This window comes from Carettochelys insculpta, chromosome 14, assembly GCF_033958435.1.
Source record: "Carettochelys insculpta isolate YL-2023 chromosome 14, ASM3395843v1, whole genome shotgun sequence".
In the NCBI taxonomy this organism is placed as follows: Eukaryota; Metazoa; Chordata; order Testudines; family Carettochelyidae; genus Carettochelys; species Carettochelys insculpta.
Genome location: NC_134150.1, coordinates 39,839,009 through 39,858,808, shown reverse-complemented (window position 1 = coordinate 39,858,808; position 19,800 = coordinate 39,839,009). Strand labels below are relative to the sequence as shown.

The 19,800-nt window shown below is 49.5% G+C and overlaps 1 protein-coding gene across 5 annotated transcripts in view; it reads left to right on the top strand.

The window, feature by feature from the left end:
* Positions 1–19,366, top strand: part of KIAA0513 (KIAA0513 ortholog) — a 78,690-nt gene extending 59,324 nt beyond the window's left edge. For 4 of the 5 annotated variants that reach the window (XM_075008958.1, XM_075008959.1, XM_075008957.1 and 1 more), the window contains 4 exons: positions 261–338; positions 12,171–12,251; positions 13,084–13,178; positions 13,988–19,366. In XM_075008958.1, the coding sequence (XP_074865059.1) occupies positions 261–338; positions 12,171–12,251; positions 13,084–13,178; positions 13,988–14,037 (304 nt within the window). In that variant the 3' untranslated portion in view covers positions 14,038–19,366. Of the gene's footprint in view, positions 1–260; positions 339–8,516; positions 8,547–12,170; positions 12,252–13,083; positions 13,179–13,987 lie in introns of all 5 variants that reach the window. The other variant, XM_075008962.1, reaches the window with a different exon arrangement.
* Positions 19,367–19,800: the final 434 nt, after the last annotated feature.

Here is a 19,800-nt window from a genome sequence, read left to right as displayed (position 1 = left end):
GAGCTGGCGGCGCACAGCTGCCCGAGCTTAAGACAAGCTCTGCCTTTCCCCCGCCCCCAAAGCAATGAGCTCCGTCAGTGCCGCCGCTACCGGGCCTCTCACCCCAATCAGGGATTAAAAGCTCCATAAAGCGGGCTGCGTGCTTAGGACAGGGAAGCCCAGGGTGGGATCTGTGTGGATGGCACCTTGGCAGGACCCCCTTGTGCATGGGCCCCACGGCGGCCATGCTCTGTCTCCAGCCCCTTGTCCGTGTTTCGTAGGCACACCCTGAGATTTTGGAACGCAGCATTTTTCGACGCTGTCCACTGCGAGAGGAGGAAGCGATCTCCGACCACCAGGTAGGGCATCAACATTAAATTCCAGCCGCCCTGGCCGGGGAGGGCTGGAAGTCGGGAGGAAAACTACCCTGTGTGCACTCACTAACTCCCCCAGCCCCCTGCAGCTGGTCAAGTCCACCTGGCCGATGGCTGTTTAAATCCTGCCGCACTGCAGAGTGGCTGACGCCAGAACTAACAGTGTGAAGGTCAGACGTGCTTGGGGTCCTGGGTGCAGCGTTATGGGGGAGAAGTACAATGCCAGGAACCTGTCCCCTCTTCCAGGCCTTCCTTCTGAAGTTCTTTCACTGAGCTCGGCACAGCACATAGGGAGTCTGCCCCCCATTGCACTGTAGCTATTGGAAAGTGCAGCGCCTGTCCCTGCAAGGGCTGTTGCTGGCAGCACAGCCCCACCCATTGGAACTCGCAGGGAGGGGATCAGCTCTTCCCAGAGGTTGCAGCTTTGTAGGAAAGAATCTAAGCAAGCATCGGTCAAAGCTGCAGCCAGATAACATGGAGGGGTGTGGTTACCGTAGACTTACAGGGGTCAGCCATGCAAGTCCCATGGATGTTGGAGGCAGCCTGCCTTTGGGACAGGAGAAATCCATTGATGTTCTCTCTCCAAACATAGCTCCATCTGTATGGCAAATAGGTGGTGATCAGTCTCCTTTCACTGACCTGCCAAGACCTAAACCCAAGGTCCTGCTTTCACCCTGCCACTGTCCACCTGATCTCCTGAAAAAGAGGCACGTTGCAGGGAAAGGGGTCTGCCGTAAGTGGTTGATTGCGAGCTTACTGTGGCAATAGAGCCCCGAGCTTGAGCCCTGGCAAGTAAGCCAGGGGAAAGAATACATTTCCCGGTGTTCTTTTTGGATCTAGATACTGGCATAATTCAAGCTTAAATACTCATCCTGGTGAGGATTTGGGATCACAAAGGTTTTCTTGTTTTTAGGCCCCTAAAGGGACAAAGTCAGGAGCATGGGCCCAAAATTTATCAGTAGTTTGTCTGTTTTATTTTTTAAATGTGAGTCTTAGGCAAGCTGAGTTAATAGAGATCTTTCTGGAAACAATAAAAGTATAGGCGAGGTTTCGTTAGTGAGATTGCACACATCCGCTGAGGGTTGCAAAAGGGTGGCAGCCGCCAAGTACAGGCAGAGGAGAAGTAGGAATGAAACTGACTCAGAAATGAAATTGACATTTGATGCAAGTAAATAAAATGTTGAAATATGTGGTGAGCAGTCCATTGGCTTTTAAAAATTTGGATATCGTGTTCTGAGAAGTTGCTTATGCAAAAGGTGGGTCACTGTACAATTTTGTTTTTTCCCTGGAGTGTCCCTTTAAGAAAGATAGCATGGAGACCTGCATAAGGCACTGGACTGGGAGTTGGGAGATATGGTTCTGTTCCTGCTCTGCCACTGACTTAGCATGTGTCCTTGAGTGAATCTCCTTTCCTTGCCATTATTACCATGCCTGGGAAGTGGGGGCAGAGCTTCCTCACCTTTGTAGAGTGCTTTGAGATACATGGTTTAACAACGCCAAGTGTTGCAATCACAGAGTCAAGTGTTTTTAGATGCGGTCACAGGAAGAATAAACACTTACCAGATATGAAATGCCCTGATGGAACTGGAAAAGCCTGGCACGTTTTCAGTATTATTCTAACCAGAACAATGAAAGAGCCTATAGAACGTTCATACCGCTTGCATTTATGAAGCATGAAATTTGCTGGAGCAAATGTCTCGCAAGGTCATGTGTCTTTGGCAGCTGCACTGTGGCGAGAATGCCTTTTCGAGCTAGCCAGATGGCTGATTTCCCTGATTTGCAAAAAACAAAACATTTGTAATAAATAACTTCTGAGCTGTGGCTGGGGGGAAATACTGCTGAGCTGGTGAGAAGCTGCAGTGTCTCATGCAGCTCCTTTGGGAAGGTAGGAAAGACCAGCTGCATAATGTGAACATGGGCACATCTTGCTGAACAAAGTACAAATCATAGCAGGGAGAGCAGATTTAAAATTGGTAGCATCCTGCAGCTTGATTTGGGATGCAGTAAAAATATCCGGTTCAATGGGTTGCCTTTAATTAAAGAACAGTGCTAAGTCTCCCAGAAGAATCACTGTGGTTTGTCACAGCAGCTCCAAGGAAGCCCTCTAGATTTGAGAGTCCCAGTCTGCATTGGGGCAAATCCTGTGTCAGCATCCCATCAGTCAAACCTGGTACCCAGCCCCGTGACTGGCCATGGTGGAGTCAGGTTCCTGCTAGAGAGGCTTTGAATATCCCATGACGGTCCCAGTTAGGCCCCAGGCTGTTATTCTCAAGGGCATTTTGGGATCTTCATCCCCTACTGCTTGTATAGCAAGCTGACCCATCAGGCTAAACTAAACCTTGCCGTGTTGGACAAGCTGCAGTTCTGCTGGCATGGGGGGGTGCGGGGAGGATGGGACGGTTCCAGAATTTAAGTCTGAGGCTGGAAATTTCACAATCCCCCCTTCTGGAACTGCAGGTTCAGACCTCGTTTCGTTCCTCACTCTTCCCTGGCACAAACATGTAGAATGCTGTATGGGTTTGGGGTGAGACCTCAGCCACCTCTGCCTGTGTCCAGCGGGAGAGGAATGGTTTGTCCTCTGTCTTGGCTCAAATGCTCCCTACTGGTACATCTTCCTGCACTGTTACACAGCCCTCGCATCCACCCCAGTGCTGCACATGTTTTTTCTGGAGCTGTGCAGCTTGCAAATGCTCCCCTTCCTGCGGGCTGAAGGGCTCTGTCTTCTGTAAAAGTGAAGCAATGAAATTAGAAGACACCGAACATCAGTATTTTACTGACTGACCTTAGTCAAGGGGCCAATGAGGAGTTGGTCCATAAACTCTGCCTGCCGTCAGCCAGTGCCAGAGTACTGGGGGGTGTTGCTATGTGTGCTGTTGTATGGTATCTCAACACACCCGTCTGCCCCCTTCCCGTCTGCTTTGGCTGTTCTGGGGAGCGGGCTGTAAGTTGCACCCTCTGTATGTGCTGCACCAGCTTTTGGTGGCATCGTTAACCCTGGATTAGGGCTAATTCCTGCTACAGCTTTGCAGCCTTATGTTCCCCCTTCCATCTCCTTCCCCATACGCAGCGCTCTGATGAAGGGTCTCCAGGGAGGTGTGCTGTCCAGGGGTCCTTCTGGGACTCCGGGGGGGTATGTAAATTGCAGCTGTGTAAATTGCTGACTCAGGGTAAGACAAAAATCATAGAACACTAGGACTGGAAGGGACCTCGAGAGGTCATTGAGTCCAGTCCCCTGCCCTCAGGGCAGGACCAAGCACTGTCTAGACCATCCCTTATAGGTGTCTTGTCTAACACGCTCTTAAATATCTCCAGGGATGGAGATTCCACAGCCTCCCTAGGCAATTTATTCCAGTGTTTGACCACCCTGACAGTTAGGAACTTTTTCCTAAAGTCCAACCTAAACCTCCCTTGCTGCAATTTAAGCCCATTGCTCCTTGTTCTATCCTCAGAGGCCGAGGAGAACGATTTTTCTCCCTTCTTGTAACACTCTTTCGATACACGTAAACCGCTATCAGTTTCTCCACATCCCTTTGAAATGTGGTGCCCAGAACTGGACACAATACTCCAACTGAGGCCTAATCAGCACAGAGCAGAGCAGAATGACATCTCGTGTCTTGCTCACAACACACCTGTTAATGCGTCCCAGAATCATGTTTGCTTTTTTTGCAACAGTGTGACTTAGCCTGGTCTGTAGAATTGGTTAGAGACTGTTTAAGACATAAGGGACAGTGCTAAGGCCCTTTTCCTTGTACTCAAGCCAGAAATGACCCCTGAAGTGTGCAGATGCGGTCCTTGCCCAGGGTCCGTTACACCTGCCTACCCCAGAGGTGAAATTGAATCATGAGTCTAAATCTCCATGGAAACTCTTCTCTGCTGTGCTTGGTTGTCTTCATTTGTCCCTACAGTTGTTTTTGTAAAGCCTTCACTTCTCAGCTGTTCTCTTTAATTTGCCCCCCATAGAGAAGTTCTCTCCCTATTGCGATTGACCTGGTAACCCCTTGGGAGACCCAGCCCTTCATTGTCACTGCTCCACAAATGCTGCGCTAAACTCCGCTCCTGAAACGTTGTTGTAAGGAACTCCGTAGTGTTATGCGGTCTCTAGCAGGTTACGGTTCCCCTTGTGAGTGTGGTGACGTAAGCAGCTTTGGCATGCTGAAAACGCACCCCCTGGTTGTAGTGATGGCAGTAGTGTTGTCAATGAAAATTCAAGAAAAGTCCTAGACTGATGACAGTAACCAGAAGAACATCCCCCAGTCAGACAGACAGCTGGCTAAAGTTCCTTCCGCTCCATTAATGATGGAGGAGGATGTTAAACACCATCTAGCAGGCATAAACCTATTTCGGTTATAGGTTCAGATAACATCACCCAAGAGTTTTCAAAGAGTCAGCTGAGGAGAATTCTATTGACGGCAGACTTTAATATCTGAGGCATTCCAATACTAATATTGTGGCACTATTCACAAAAGAGCATGTACGCAGACTCAAGCCAATCAGTCCTGGTTAAAATAATGTATAACTGAATACAGAGCTCCATTGATACAAAGCATAGGAATATAATTAGTGCCAGCCAGCGTGGTTTTATGGGAAAGAGGTGTTGCAAACTAACCTGATTTCATTCTTTGATATTACAAGGTGGGTTGTTAAAGATGACTGCATAGATAAAAATACATTTAGGCTTTTGTAGGGCATGTGACATTGCTCTGCATGATACTGATGAATAAATTAGCACTGTGCCATATAGAGGAAGCCACATATTAGATTAAAAACTGTTTGGCAGATCTCGTAAACTTGCTGCCAGTGAGTGATCGTCAGAAACTAGTGCTAGTAACGGGGTTCCTCAGGGATCCTTACTAGGGTTGATGCTATTAGACATTTTTTACCAATGGTCTAGCAATAAATATCAAGCCACAGCTGATGAAATTTGCAGATGACAGAAAGGTCAGCGCAGTGGTAAATCTGGAGAAGGAGAGGGCATTTATACAGAGCGATCTGCATTGGTTGGTAAACAGGCCCATTTGAACAAACACAGCCAAATGCAAAGCCTTAAGAACAAGGGATACAGGCCCCAACCTGCGGAATGGGGGATTGTATCTTGGGAAGCAGAGAGTCTGTGATTTCTGGATCACAGTGGACATGAGCTCTTGGTAGAAGGCTGTGGCACCAAGGGCTGCTGCTCTCCAGGGGTGTATGAACAGGGAGTAGCTGTAGGAAGCTGACTCAACCTCTGTATCTAGCACGGATCAGACTGGAATGCTGCACAGTTATAATTGTATTTTAAAAAGGAGGTTGCAAAAATTGGGGAGGCTGCAGAAGCTGGACTCACAAAAGACTCACCAGCTTGAGAAGATGCCTCGCCACAGAAGACTTCGAGGTCAGGCTGTTTCACAGATCACAAAGAAGGCGGAGGTGACTTAATTTCAGTGTATAATGGTTTCCTGGGTCCTAAAGGGCTCTTGAGTTCAGCAGAGAAAGGCCTGACAAAAAGCACTGGCTGGGAACGGTGAAATGGCTGTTTCTCCGTCTCTAGATGTCTCCCAGTGAACAGCAATTACCTTTCTGGAGGGCAAACGTTAGCCACAGACAACTTGTTTGATTGTGCTAAGTGTGACTGGGTGAAGTAGAACAGTGTGAGATCTGAGCAGATCTGACTCTATCAAATGGTCCTGTCCAGCCTTAGAAATCTGTGAATCGATGAGTCTAGTAAAAAAGCTGACAAGCTGGACAGTCTTTTCAAAAAGCGAAATATCCATTTTATGTCTGACCCCGCCCCCACCCCCACCAGCAGAGGAACTCTGCAGCCGGAGAGCAGTCTGAGCCTTGCACATGAGTTTCTGGTCTTGGCCAAAGATACTGTGTGTTGCGAAATTGGCTCCCTTCTCTCTCCAGGCGCTTCTGTAGTTGACTGTGAAGAGGCTACGGTTGGTTGCTGAGCACTTTGCAAAAAGGAGTAGCTGCCAGACTCACTTTGCGCATGGCCACAGTCTCCGAGATTTAGCCGGCCGCCTGCTGAGGCACCTTGGTCTGGGGAGAGCTCTGACCTGCTGACTGCAGCCCTTCAGACAGGGACGGCACAGTCCCTGCAAATGAAACCATGGCCGGTCCTTTTACACTAGAAACCAGGGGACAAAGCAGCAGGCTTGGTTCCAGCTCAGCTGCTCCATGTGGGTGCAAGGGAAGGTATTGCTCCCTGCTCCACAGAGAGGAATGCGGTAGAAATAGGGGGAACACCTGCAAACAGTACAAGAAGGGATTCACCAGCAGCAGCTTCTCATAGCAACCAGGGATCGATGCCATCTGAACACCAGTTCTAGGAACCTGCAGCGTCTTCCAGCCATGATCATTCCTGCCGCACAGGTACCTATGAACGTGTCGCTCCTATGGGAGCGAATGCCTGCGGCATTTCATCTGTGCAAGGGGTGGCAGAGCGGATCACAGCCCAGTGACTCTGGAGCTTCCTTTTCTGTACTGGTGGTAGAGCATTGAATCTGAGCAGTCAAAGCAGGCCCCAGCCCTCTGTCCTTTTTCCCAGCGCTATGGCAGGACTTTGTGCGAAACTCCCAGGCAGAGCTAAAACCCCTGTAGGATTTCCAGCCCTTCTCGCCGGGGAGGGGGTCCTGATCTCTGTGCTTTGACAATCACAGCTGCATTTCCATGGGCATCACAAGGCGAGTTTTGTCATACCGTGGGCTCCTCATTCTCAAAGCATTGTACAAACACCGCGCTTTGCAGCCCCCTGGGAGGCAGGTAAACATCCGCATCTCCATGGGACAGGCGTGGAGACGGAGGCAGAGGGAAGTGAATTTGTTGGGAAGAGGATTAGAACCGGCAAGTTCTTGACTTCCAGTCCAGCGCTCAGACCAGATCTCTCATCTCACAGTGTAGCTCCTTGTTTGGTCTCCAGCGCGCAGCCTGAAAAGGGCTCGAAGGGGTCCGTCATGTTCTTGGTCAGCGGCCACGGCAGTGCCCTGGTTACGGTTTGGCTTGGCAAAGAAGAGCCTCCGTCCTGTTGTCGTGACCTTTCCCAGACCTTGGTTTAGAATGGGTGGTGGTCTCCTGGCTCCTCTGTAGGCTTTGGCCTCCTCTGAATTTCTGAGAGGACACGTCTGTATGTGGAGCTAAGGTTGCACTCCTCGGTTTGAGGAGATGAGCCCATGTCTGCTCTCCCCAAGCTACGCTGCTAAAACAGAACCGAGCTGGGGGCAGCGGGATGGGCTGTAGCCACTGCAGGGGTGTGACCCTAGGAAGCTACTCGAATTGTCTAGGCCATCCCACAGCTCGCACTGCTGCAGCATCGCCCATCCAGACAGCACGATCATGTCTCCTCAAGCTGGGAATCCGGCCGCCAGCTTCAAGGGTAGATGTACCCTGTGGCAGGCTTGTATTGAACCTGATGGGAGTTGGTCTGAGTTAAGGACAGTGTTCCCTGTAAGCCGAGCTCTTGGGTAGTCACCCAGGAGAGATTCAGGCACCACTCTGCTGATTAGCAGAGCGCTGAGAGCATTCACAACTTGCCACACATGCTTCTGTTGGTGGTGCACATCCGCCCAGGCCTCAGTGCACATAACAAAATTTATTCCATCCAGGGATGTTAAAAAATTAGAGGGAACTTTGGTTCAGAACCTTGGTGTTTAGAGGTGAGGAGAAACGCATCCTCTCTCCAGAGACTAGTCTCTTCCAGCGTTCGAATCCAACCCTGCATCTCATTGAGCTGTTCCCTTCCTCCTGCAATGCACTTTCGGGGGTTAAAAGGCCATTGTGCCAGACTAGAAAGACCCACCAGGTCTGTGCATTGGGAACGTTCCTTGTCCTTCCTTTCCTTAAAGGCCTCCTGGGGGTTGTATCTCTCACTTTGCTGCGCTCTGTGTGAGGAAAACCCCTGAAGAAACTCCCACCTAATGTCCTTCCCTAGGGTTGCTGTGGGTGTGGAGCAGGAATATTTGGGTTTGTACTTGGTAATTACTTTGGAAGAACAGGAAAAGAACTGAGATAATTGGGAAGGAGATTTTCCTACAAGGGAAAAGAGAAAATAACAATCTTTTTCTTCTCTCTGCCTATAATGACTTTCTTTCTTTCATCTATTCTTCTCTCTCTCTCTCCATCCCTATATCTTGCATGATCTTTAACATGTAACCTTTGTTGACCCTGTTTCTGCTGCCACTCCAGAGGGAACACTGGAGAGGAAGAGGAAAAGAGGTGTGTCTGTCCACATTACTTGGTTGCATTTTTACGGTACCATTGGCTCACTTCAGGTCCAAACTTTGCCGCTACGGTCTAGTGTCACGGATGCAGGTTGGGCTCGAAAATGCCGCCTGCTCAAATGGGAAATGTGTTCAGATCTGGCTCTAGCCGCAGGAGTGGGGGGCACAAAACTGGAAATAGTGGAATCCTTAATTCTTAGATTTGGTCGATTTCTAAAATAAAGTTAATCACAAGCCGCGGCGTTGAGGTTTCTCAGTAATGAACTGGGTACAGCATGGATAGAGCAATTGATGGGTTGTTTGTATGTCTATCCTCTTGTGCCATTTTGCTCCAGATCCATGAGCACTTTTTGGACACAAACTGAGTCTCCTGGCATAGAGCGGAGAATGTCATTCTGTCCTCTTCTCCTTATTTTATTTTTTCCTTTGCTACTGTGAAATGGTGTGGTCTGGTGAACGTTGCTTTTTCCCCCCCACATTTGGTTCCCGATGGCTTTGCAGTGCTGAATCAAGGTGCATTGGATACCCTGCCTTAATCCCATGCCAATGCCAATGCTAGTTTTCCTTTTCTGTTGGGGAGATGTTTTGGTGGTTTGAAATCCTGCCTTATTTTGTTTTTCTTTAAACGTGGCTTATTTTTATACCCGTGGGGGGGAATTTAGCAAGTCACTTTGAGAGTTATGATGTTACGGTTTGTAAGTTTGCAAAACAACATACTGTGGATGAGAATTAAGACCAGACTAGAATTTGGGACCAGAGAGAGATTCTTTGATTATATTACTGACAACAACGACAACAAAAAAGTTAGATCTTGATGGCTGATCGTGGAACAGATCGTTGGAAGTGACTGCAAAAAATGCTTACCTGAAATAAGGGCTGTTTGAAGCTCACAGATAAGTTCTTGAAAGTGCATTTAACATCTGTGAGCAGAAGGAGGTGAACTAGATTTGTGTAAGCAAGGCGCTGCTTAGGTGAGTTTTGCCTGGTGTAAAATGTAGCTGCGCACAAGGCCTAGAGTAAATGGGACTTAACTGGCACATGGGACCTTGTATGGCTCCTTTGCATGCAAAATGCTAAGAAGGGTGAATGTCAAACCTGGTGCATTGCAAATCACCCCACCGACCAAAATTGGACATGCACCTGCCAACACCTGGCGTTCTTTACAGTACAACATCCTGAGTTTGCTGGTGTGTTGCCCTGCTGAGGACTTTGAATTTTAAAAGCCCATTTTGCAGAAATTATCCTTTCCCCTAGACACTGGAATAATACAGTCAAGGTTTTAGTCCCTGTGCCCTTTTGAGAGGGGTTAAGTAAAAAGACAATATGGTCCCTACAGTGGCCTTTCGTGTCAGTATAAAGATCCAAGTATGTAAGTAGAAACTTCTGTTTTTCTCTTTGCAAGCACATTATTCCTGAAGAACAGACCTAGAAGCATCGTGAATCCCCCTTTGTCACCTTGATCTTGTTTTTCATCAGCAAGAATGTACAAGGAGGGCAGAAAAAAGCCTAAAGATGCTTCGTCTGTAATGGGAATAATGAGATCTAAAAGATTCCCCCTTCAGCAGTCAAAGCACCTTTCTGATGCCCTCAACCCCTCCTCTTCCCCTGTCTTGGCAGCCTTCAGATTTAGGTGCTTATTTTAGTTCCTGTAGTGAACCTGATCCTGGGAGTTCCAAGCAGTTCCTTCCAACTCCATTTAGGGTCCAGGCGAGTTAAATGTTCATGGGAAGTTTATGTGCTGTTTCTTTTATTCTCCTTTGCCTCTCCTCTGTTTCTTCTTCCTTTCTCCTCCTCTTAACCTTGTGTTCAACCCCCACCTGGCTTCTGTTCAGCAGATTGCTGTCTTGAATCCCTGACCTATGTGCATGCAATGAACATGAGTGTAATGAACAAACATCGAATGACTTTTGTGTCCTGGTAAAACATGTGGGGAGCTTCTTCTCTCCCCCCCCCCCGCCCCGCAACTCCTAAAGGCTAGTTACAAGTGCACGCAGCAGAGGTCCTGGCTGTGAGCAAAATACAATGGGTTGGTTTAGTTTTATGAGCAAACATGCCTAGATGTAATCGTACTTTAGCTCCTGTGAATAATGTGGTGTTCGCCGATAACGAAATGCTTGACAAGAACGCAAACGCTGTTTGTTGTCTAGCCACCTGGCGATCCACTCTGTTTTTCTCGGCACTCGTGAGAGATGGGAGTGGACGCAGACGTTGTGTGTAAAGGGCTCAAAATGCCGTCCAAAAGGTGCTGGGGTTTGCATGTCAAAGAGCTAATTATTTCATGGCTTTGTCAGTCGCCCCTAATGGGAACTGGACGCAGGCCTGCCTAGATGCTGGTCTAATGGGTTACTCTTTGGAAAGTGACGTTTCAGTGGTGGTGTTAGACCTCCAGAGGCAAGCTGAGACCGTATCATCCTGCTCAAAATATTGCTAGGAGAATGCAGGCTCCGTGGCTAGGATTGTGTGCTGAGCCCTCCGGCATCCTTAAGGAGAGGGCTGTGGTGTCTCATTTCCCATTCCCCACAGAGCCGTTCGCTCCTTTCCATTTGATTGCTGGCCCACCAGCCCATTGACCCTGGCTTGCAACGCCGCATGGCCCTGAGACAGATAATCCAGGGAGTTGCCGCACTGGGCTGTGCTGCTGCAGCTCATGGGATAAGAGGCGTAACAGACACCTTTCCCCTTGGTTTTTTTGTTGTCCAAATCTCTCTGCATCCTGAAATCTTTCAGTGGGATGCCGGGGGAGGGGAGAAGTAAAGCTTGCCTGAGATCTAATCCAAGGCTTTGTTTGCTGGGCCCATCCTGTTTCCTGTGCTCACAGAAGGAGTTTTGCCAGTGACAGAATGAATCCACCTCTGCAAGAGATGGTGGCTATCCTGACCTAGGGGCAGTGGAGGGTTAGAGTGAACAAGCAATGCTGCTTTTTTCTCCCAGCCTTGAGCGAGGTAGCTGGCCGGATCTAATTTTTAGAGGTAGCATATGTCTAAACAGACATTAGAGCGGCTTAATTAAATCCCTTGAAGCCTCCACCAGGCCTGAGAGTTGGGTAAATGCTTTGCCTTTGGGGCTACTGCTTTCATGGAATGCTGCTCCCAGCTGTTAAACCCTGCCACATCCAGCCCTTGGTGGCCACCTCCCACCCCCTTCCCAGGAACAGCGGCATTAAAGGCAGAGCTGTGTGTGGAAGGCACATGCCGACGTATCCCCTCCCTCAAGCTCACCCTTTGTGTGCGGTAAAGCCCAGCGCTGCAGATTTCCTTTGCCACCGCAGTGTCTGCCCCCTCCAGCCCGGGGAACACTGGGAATGGAAGCAGGTGTTCGAGGCCTGTGATCTCCTTGATACAGCCTTCATCAACTCCCCAACTCCTACAAGCCTGTGGCCGTGTCTCAGCAGCCAGCAGGGTTTGGATGGATGTAAGGGCACAGGTGCTGGAACTAGGGGTGCAGGGAGGTGCTGCAGCACCCCCGATCTGAAGTGGTTTCCATTATATACAGCGTTTATGGTTTGGTTCATTGGGGCTCAGCTCCCCCACTCTGCAAATGGTTCCAGCCCCTTGGCTGAGAGTGGGGAGGGGAGAATGCACCATGGCTTCCCGGTACAAGATCTGTTCTACGGTTGCAGGGAGAAGTGGTGTCATATGACCCAGGAGGAGCGTGACGACAGCCTACGGTTTAACGAGAACATCACTTTTGGGCAGCTCGGGTAAGGCACGCGCTAAGGGACTGATAATGCCTGGCTGTTGCTATCACGGGCAAACCTCACTGGAAGAGATGGGGGCAGAGCTGCAAAGCTTGGCCTTGGATCCAAGCATTCTGATTTGGTGCACTGGGTCAGGGCCGTCCGTGGTGACAAAGAAGAGAAATTGAGTCTTCCTGAGGGGATGAACAGACTGAAGCCAAAACAAAGGGGTTGATGGGCTCGCGTTTCCCTTCCTGCTTAAATAGCTTCAGAGGTGGGAGCCAAATGCCGTCTCTCCAGTATTTAGACTGTTCCTTCGTGGAAAACCACTGCAGTGGGCCTTTTGTCTCTCTAGAGTCTGTCTCATTCTAGTTTCCAGGATCTTCCAGCTCCTCTTCCCTCCTCAGAGCAAACATAGATTCTCCAACCTCGGTGGGAAGACATCCACTGACTTGTCTTGCCCATGACTGATGGGGGTTGGAAGAGCCCTGGTCACTCTTTCAAATGGGGGCTGAAAGGGTTACATTGGTGGCTACAGAGGGTGCAGGGGTGTGAGACAGGCAACTGGTGGGGAAGGTGAGATGCTTGTTACGACCAGTGGGTGGGATATGCTGGACTCTAGAGCAGCAGTCTGCCTGTTGCAGATCAGAAGCCCCATCTAGCAATACGGGAAGGGCAAGGTACGCCCACCACACACTGTTCCAAAGGTGAGCTCTGGGGTTAGGGTCAGCCCAGCTGTCTAGTGTAGTGAAGGGGAAGTGGTGACTTCCTACCTGGGCACAGGTGAGAGTAGGGCCCTGGGGGCTCAGCAGGTGACTCCCTGCAGTGCCTGTATCATATGTATCCTCTTCCCCAGCACATTCACTCACAATATGTTGGCGTTTGGCCTGAGTAAGAAGCTCTGCAACGACTTTCTGAAGAAGCAGGCTGTGATCGGCAACCTGGACGAAGGTAGGACAGGCACGGGGGCTGTACCTTGAGCCCAGCACCAGCTCCTGGAGGGAGGAGAACGTGCTGGTGGGAAGGAGGCAGGGAAGGTTACGGTTTTCCGAGATAGCCTCCTTCCCAGAGACAGGCGCATGCTGGGAGAGTTGGTGCACCTCTGAGATACACCGAGTAGTCCCGGATAAGGGTATTGGTGTCTCCTAGTCTAGGGCACACTCCAGATTTTACTTATTTTCGCCAACATGGTCTGCAGTGCTTGGCTCCAGTTTCTTAACGTGCAGGATGGTCCGATTCGGAGTTGATGTCAATTCCATTGGAATCAGTGGGGCCAAATCCCCATCTGGGTCAATTGCTATCGTGCCAGTGAAGTTAATAGACCCAGGTTCCCTGTGGGTGTGGAACACTGCAGCTTCATTGGAGTAAATAGGGACAGATTCCCCCTCCCCTCTCAAAGCAGGCGCAAATGGGCACTAAACCCTTGGTTTCAGTGGCGTTAGATCCGTAGCACGCTGGTCAATAAATGTAGTTGGGCTGTTTACCATGGAGAGATACCATCGCACACCCACTTCCAGTCGGCCTCTGGGCAGGGCTGGTCAGTTTATAGCTCAAGACTCGCTCGGGGAAATTCACCATCCAGTAGCTTCTAAACCAAATAAAAACCCAAATGCTGGTGTCTTGCCAGCTGAGTGTCACAGCCTTGATTTATTTAAAGAGCCACCTGTGACCTGGGAACAGCACCTGCCCCTTTCTCTCATTTCGTCTTACCCGAATGACCAACCCTGGCCTCACAGTCTCACTTTCTCTTTGCGTTGCAGAGCAAAACAAGCTGCTTAGCGATCACATTGAGCAAATGGCAGCCGAGTAGCACGTCTGGCCTTCCCCCGGCGTGCAGAGAGGAACGTCAACGGGGGTGGGTGCGAAGCGGGAGCACGCCTCCCCCGAGACCACTCGCAGCTGAAGATGGGCTACCTAAAACCACCGCAATAAACCTGCATGTTTGTCAGCAAACCATAGAGCTGGGCCGTGCAGCCCATAGAAATAGGAGCTCAAACAAAAGCAACCCGTTCCAGAGGCTCCTGTCCCCCAGAGCTCCGTTGTATTGTCTGAGTCGAGTATTCCAAGAGGTGCTTTTGTCTGTAAAATGGAGTAACTGCCCAAGATCCCCGTGTGCTTGTGTGGGCTCGGAGTGGGGAGGGATGATATCGCTGTATCCCAGGCATGCCTTCCGCTGGCCATGCTGCTGAGAACTTTGTTTCCTGGTGTGACTGCTTCAGTAGCTAACAGCTGATGAGGTCAAAAGATTCTGTAGCCAAGGCATGTGGGGAGGGGAGGGCAAAGGGAGGGAATGATATGGCGGCGCTGGGTGCTTGTTCCTTTAGAAGCTTGGTAGCCAGGGGCTAATCCAGGTGAGAACAGGACTCTCAGCCCCTTTCCTCCAGCTCAGAAGTCAAGGACTGTACCCCTATAGCGTGTGGTGCATTGAAAGTACATCCGCGGCAGCTGCACCAGGTGTTTGGTTTTGTGCTGCCATGCTAAGACCCATCCTTGAGAATGGCACCGCTGTTCTGCAGCGAGCTGGGCAGACGTGCTTGCAGTTTGCACAGCCCTTCAAAGGAAAAGCTGATTGCTTCCATTGTTGGGGCTGGGGCCGGGGAGGATTCGTCAGTGACGCAACCTGAGCAGATGGGACTGCGGGGGTGGGGGGGTGTTGATCTTGGAGTGGCTGCAGCATCTTTGATGTCGGCAGTCTGATTTTGTGCCAACTGGCGTTTCCTTGTCTCGCTGAAAAGGTCACGCCTGGTCTGGGTGATAGGCAGAGATAGAAACTCATGCAGACCCTTCTGCTGCAGTCAGACATGCTGTGCCAGGCTTGCAAGCTCCCTCCTTCAATACAAAAGGCCTTCCAAGGTGACCCTTTGAGAACTTGGTTGTAGTCACGCCAATGGAAAGCAGGTGAAATATGGACCTCTTGGCATGAGGGCAAATAAAGGAATACCCTTAGGAAGCTTGATAGACTAGTGGCAGCCTTATTTGTGGGAATCTGCCATGGTCCACAGCTGGAGAAAGGAGGGGAGGGTTTATTTTACTTCATTCTGTTCAGCAGAGTCTGCAGAGCAGCAGCTGGGGGTGGCGGCGGGGGGGGACCCCTCTCTTCTGCATTTCTCCTTGTGGGTTCTAAATTGCCTCCTCTGAGAATCCTCCAGGTGGTGTCTTCCTGACCAGGAGACGGTCAGCCGTGGTGCCTATTGGCTTCTCTGGAGCTTCACCCCCTTGCCCTGAGGTTCTCGTGGAGCTCCGGAGTATATTTTGTGGCGATGATATCTGGGACGCGAGATGGGGGCGAACTTGGCCATCAGTTGCTGGGCAAGGAGGCCCACCAAAAGCAATTGGAGCCTGATTTGTCCTTCTGAATTTTCCCAGTCCAAAAGAAAAGCCATTTAGTTCTCCTGTTATCCCCCACTTCCAGCCACCAGTTAGTTTGTCGTAGCAAATCAGACAGCTGCACGTGTAGCTATCCTGTTAAATGCCACTTCTGGGTCATGTGCAACCTGCATGCCTCCATTAGTGAGTCACTTGGTCTCTGCGCTTCCTCAGTGCCATGCTACAAATCACATTGGTCTTGTTCCAAGTGGAAGGGAAATATTAATCCTATTATCTTTCCTCAAACCTAATCATCCTCCCCTCTCCTTCCTGACTCCTCCGGCACCAATCAGCTTCGTGAGCCATCCTGAAATGGCCCTGTGTAAATACGCATCTTACTTCTGGCCTGGAGCAGCTCCTGTTTCCCTGGATATATTGTAATCAGCAGAGCAGATTAAACAGGCTTTCATTTCTTTCTGGGGCCCTTGCTACCAGCACAGTGTGCATCGTGCTTCAGCGAATCTTGGATGTCAAGTGTTTGAAGAGGATTGAAGTAGCTAGAATTATCCACGTATGATGCCAGCGATTTTAAAAGGGGGCTTCACTTTATAAAGCCTTTATTTGTGGGAGGGGATCAACAGCTAGATAAAAATGGGAACCTTGTAGCAAAACTCAGGGACCTTAGAGCTCAGTGCTGGGATGACTTCTCGAGAAGCCCTATGCCAAGGAAACAGGATTATCTTTCCTGTGGGAGTGTAATTCAGGAGCCAGTGTTAAAGGCTGTGGAGTACAGCGTAGGGAGATACAAAGAGCAAGCAACTCTGAGCCCTTTCACAAGCTCTGGCTGTCAGACGAGTGTCTCCAGCCTAGCCCTTGCTGACTTACAGTAGAAACTGTGTCGTGGCGTACTTTGGAAAATGAGATGCTTCGTGTGTTGTGGTGTTCAGGTGACCATCTTGTGTTCAGTGCATCGTCTGTCTTCAAAAGTATTACCATTGCCAACGTCTGTGTTTACGAGTCTGCTTTTCGAGGGATGCTCGCCCAAGATTGCTCTGTGCTTTTGATCACCTCCTGTAAGATTCATAGTGTAGCAGGTTTTGTTTTAATGCAGCCTCTTGACTTGCTGGCCCTGTGATGTAACTTACTAGATCTGTAGAATGGTATTTAACATTGTGAGTAACCTCTGTGAATGTTCCCAGTTGTGTTGAGATTTTTAATTGTCCAGCGTGATTCTTCCTAGGCCCCAAAGCAAGCCAGTAATCTTAGACCGATGCTCAGGAAATGAAAAACAGAATGTTCTCCTTAGATGTTTGTAAAAGCACTAAAGTCTTCTTGGAGCGTCAAGAGACACAGCAATGTTTGGTGTGGGGCATGTGACCAAATCGTGTGTGCGTTACAATTCCTGGGGCAGGCGCTCCCTTTCCTGCAGATTGCACATGCAATAAATCGGCCTCTTCTGAGCCATGCCAGGCTTGGTGTGGTGGGGTTGTCAGTCGCTCACTGCCGAGATGCGTTGGCCATCATGGTGTGAAATAGGAAAACTCCATGGTTCAGTCCTGGATTAAAAGGCAGAAGCTGCAACTAAGTGCAAATGAGTGCGATCCCAGAGCAGCCTAAGAAGAACGTGCTTCGGGGGGATTGCAGTGTTCTTAAAATAGCAAACAAGTTGGAGCAGCTGAGTAGACCCAGGCAGTAAAGCCCTCCATGATCCCCTCTCACCGAGTTTTCCCTCTCTACCCAAGCTGTGTAGCTAACTCCCGTGGCACCCACACCCAAGTTGCCAATTACATTTATCCACTCTTGCAGTCCTGTCTTATCCGTTCCTTTCAGGTTGGAGCTGCTTAGTGCTAGAAGCTCCTCCTGGGAGTATAGAGCATGTAGTCCTGTTCTCTGCTCTCTTGCAAAGTCTCTCCTGTGGGATGTGGGAGAGCCAGGGGATTCACGGCTCCCTGGAAACTTGACACCGTTCAGTGACCCATCCAAGGAGAAGTATGAGGGGAATCATGCCAGCTGTGCAAGGCCCTTGTCCCCTCTTGTAAAAGCGGCAGACACCCCAGATCCAGTGGCTATCCGTGACCAATGGCCAGCCAGACGCGTGAGTCTATATCTCCTCTCCAGCACATGGACACGTAGGTTGTCTCCTTGCCTGCGGTCAGATTGGAAGCAGACACTGTCCACCCAGGAGAGAGGCCTGGTTCCCTACAGAAGTTAGGAGACCACTGTCTGTGGCCTGGCCACCTGGATCTGAAAGAGGTCTTGACTCCTTAACTGCATGAGCCAGGGTCGGTGAAGCAGTGCAGCCATATGCAAAACTAAGCATGTGACGCTTCACGTTGCACGCATATGTATGTAAGTGCGTGGCTGGCTCAGAACCCTGTGTCCCAATGACCTTGCCCAGCAGTTGTCTTAGTGGATGGAGTTCACCCCGTCTTCTTCAGATCTGCTTCTTGGGGGTAATTTCCAGCCCCTCAGGTCAGCACCATATATTAATATCCTCACCTTTCCAACAGCACCTCGTATGGTAAGAGGAGGATTATAATGTATGGGGCTGGAGGTCACGCTCAGGAAGGAGATCTGAAGAAGAAAAGGGGGTAAAGTTCATCAGCTGATTCAAACCTTCCATGTAATTACCAGTCTTATCACAATTAGCAGCTGTTTAGAAATAATAATAACCCTGAGACTGAAGGCTTCAGAAATGAACTTTGCTCTAAAGCTTTTCCTTCCCTGAGCTACCCTCCAGAACGAAGTAGAATTGACTGGTATATGTCAGTGTCTTCGGCATAAGCTCAGCCTTATATGTCTGAGCAAGGTTACCCCTAGTGATGAGTGGGGGCAGGGGAGTGGTGAGGTCTCTTCTAAAATCCCCTCTGTGCTGCCTGCGGGAAAGGCCGCGGGAAAGCCACTTTCAGATTGTGCTCCGGGTCTCTTGGAGATGCAGGAGAAGGGGCAAAAACCCATTGTCATGGCTTGCCAGGGAGAGCAGCCCTCTGCCAAGGTGACATTAGTGCCAAGACAGCGCTCAACTTGGGGGAGAACGTTTGACAAGTTGGCCTGGTTTTCCCCTTTGAGACCCCTTGAGGCAGGGGAGGAATTAATACAACTGGCTGAGGGAGAATGAGAAGGGTTCTGATCTGTGAGACTACATTCGGGTCAATCCACTCACTGTGAAGTGTGTTTGGTTGCTGAGCATCTTCATTGTCCGTGTTATTTTTTGTAGCTAACCCCCAGTGGACTCCAGGGAACGTCCTTATCCATAACTGCCTACAGGTGGGTCTGAACTTGGGCAAAAGCCAGGCCAACGAGAACTGTGTGCACGCCCAGGGAAGCTGGCTTGGAATGTTGCAGTGAAATTTGATGGTTGTCTCACTTTCCCAAGAATTGCTGGTATGGGATGGATTAGCCCACAGCTGTGTTGTTTGAAGAGGAATTGCTGCTATGGAGAGGTGGTCTGCACTTAGAATTTTATTCTGCTGTGAATTGCCAAACGTGGGCCTCTCCAGCAGTGAACTTCCCCCACCCCACGCCTCTTTTGCTGGTAGCAGATGGTTATCAAAGGGTAGCCTACAGTATGTTTGGTCTCAATCTCTCTCCATTTTTTTTCCTTCCTGAGTTGTTTTCTTCCAACACTAGAAAAGTTTAGCAGTGAAAACCTGTTATTTGCACGTGTATTTTTTCTAAAAAAAGAAAAATTAAAAAAAAAACCTAATGCAAATGCAAAGAAAATGTTTGTGTATTGCCCCATGTCACAATATATGTTTGTTGCTTCTATTGGGGTTCCAAATGCTGTATTTTACTCTTTATATAAATATAAAGATATGTCTATATATGTTTGAGTCTGTCTTTGAGTCCATTTATTCAAGAACTCCTAAGGCATAAGTGGTAGGACCACCAAATTTGGGTGTATGCAGCTTCCTCGTACCGGAACTTAAAGCAAGGTCAATATTTGAATGTGCCAGGAAACTGGGAAGTGCCTGGAATCCGGTGGTTTTCCTGAACATGGAGGGGCACAGAGAGGAAGGATGTCAGACTTACCCTTGGGAGGAATGAGCATGGGGAACAGCAATACTGCAGAGTGACCACTGGGGGCAGCCACAGCAAGAAAACAGTGGCCAGCTGGAGACTGGGCTCTCCATCCTGCCAGCCACTGGACAGGGTAGGTGCCTCTCTATCAGTGCCGGTCATATGAATTCATTGATAGGTTAAAAACTCAGTAAAAGCATCCTGACTGGTCAATAGCTTAGATGCGTTAATATTCAAATGACCATTT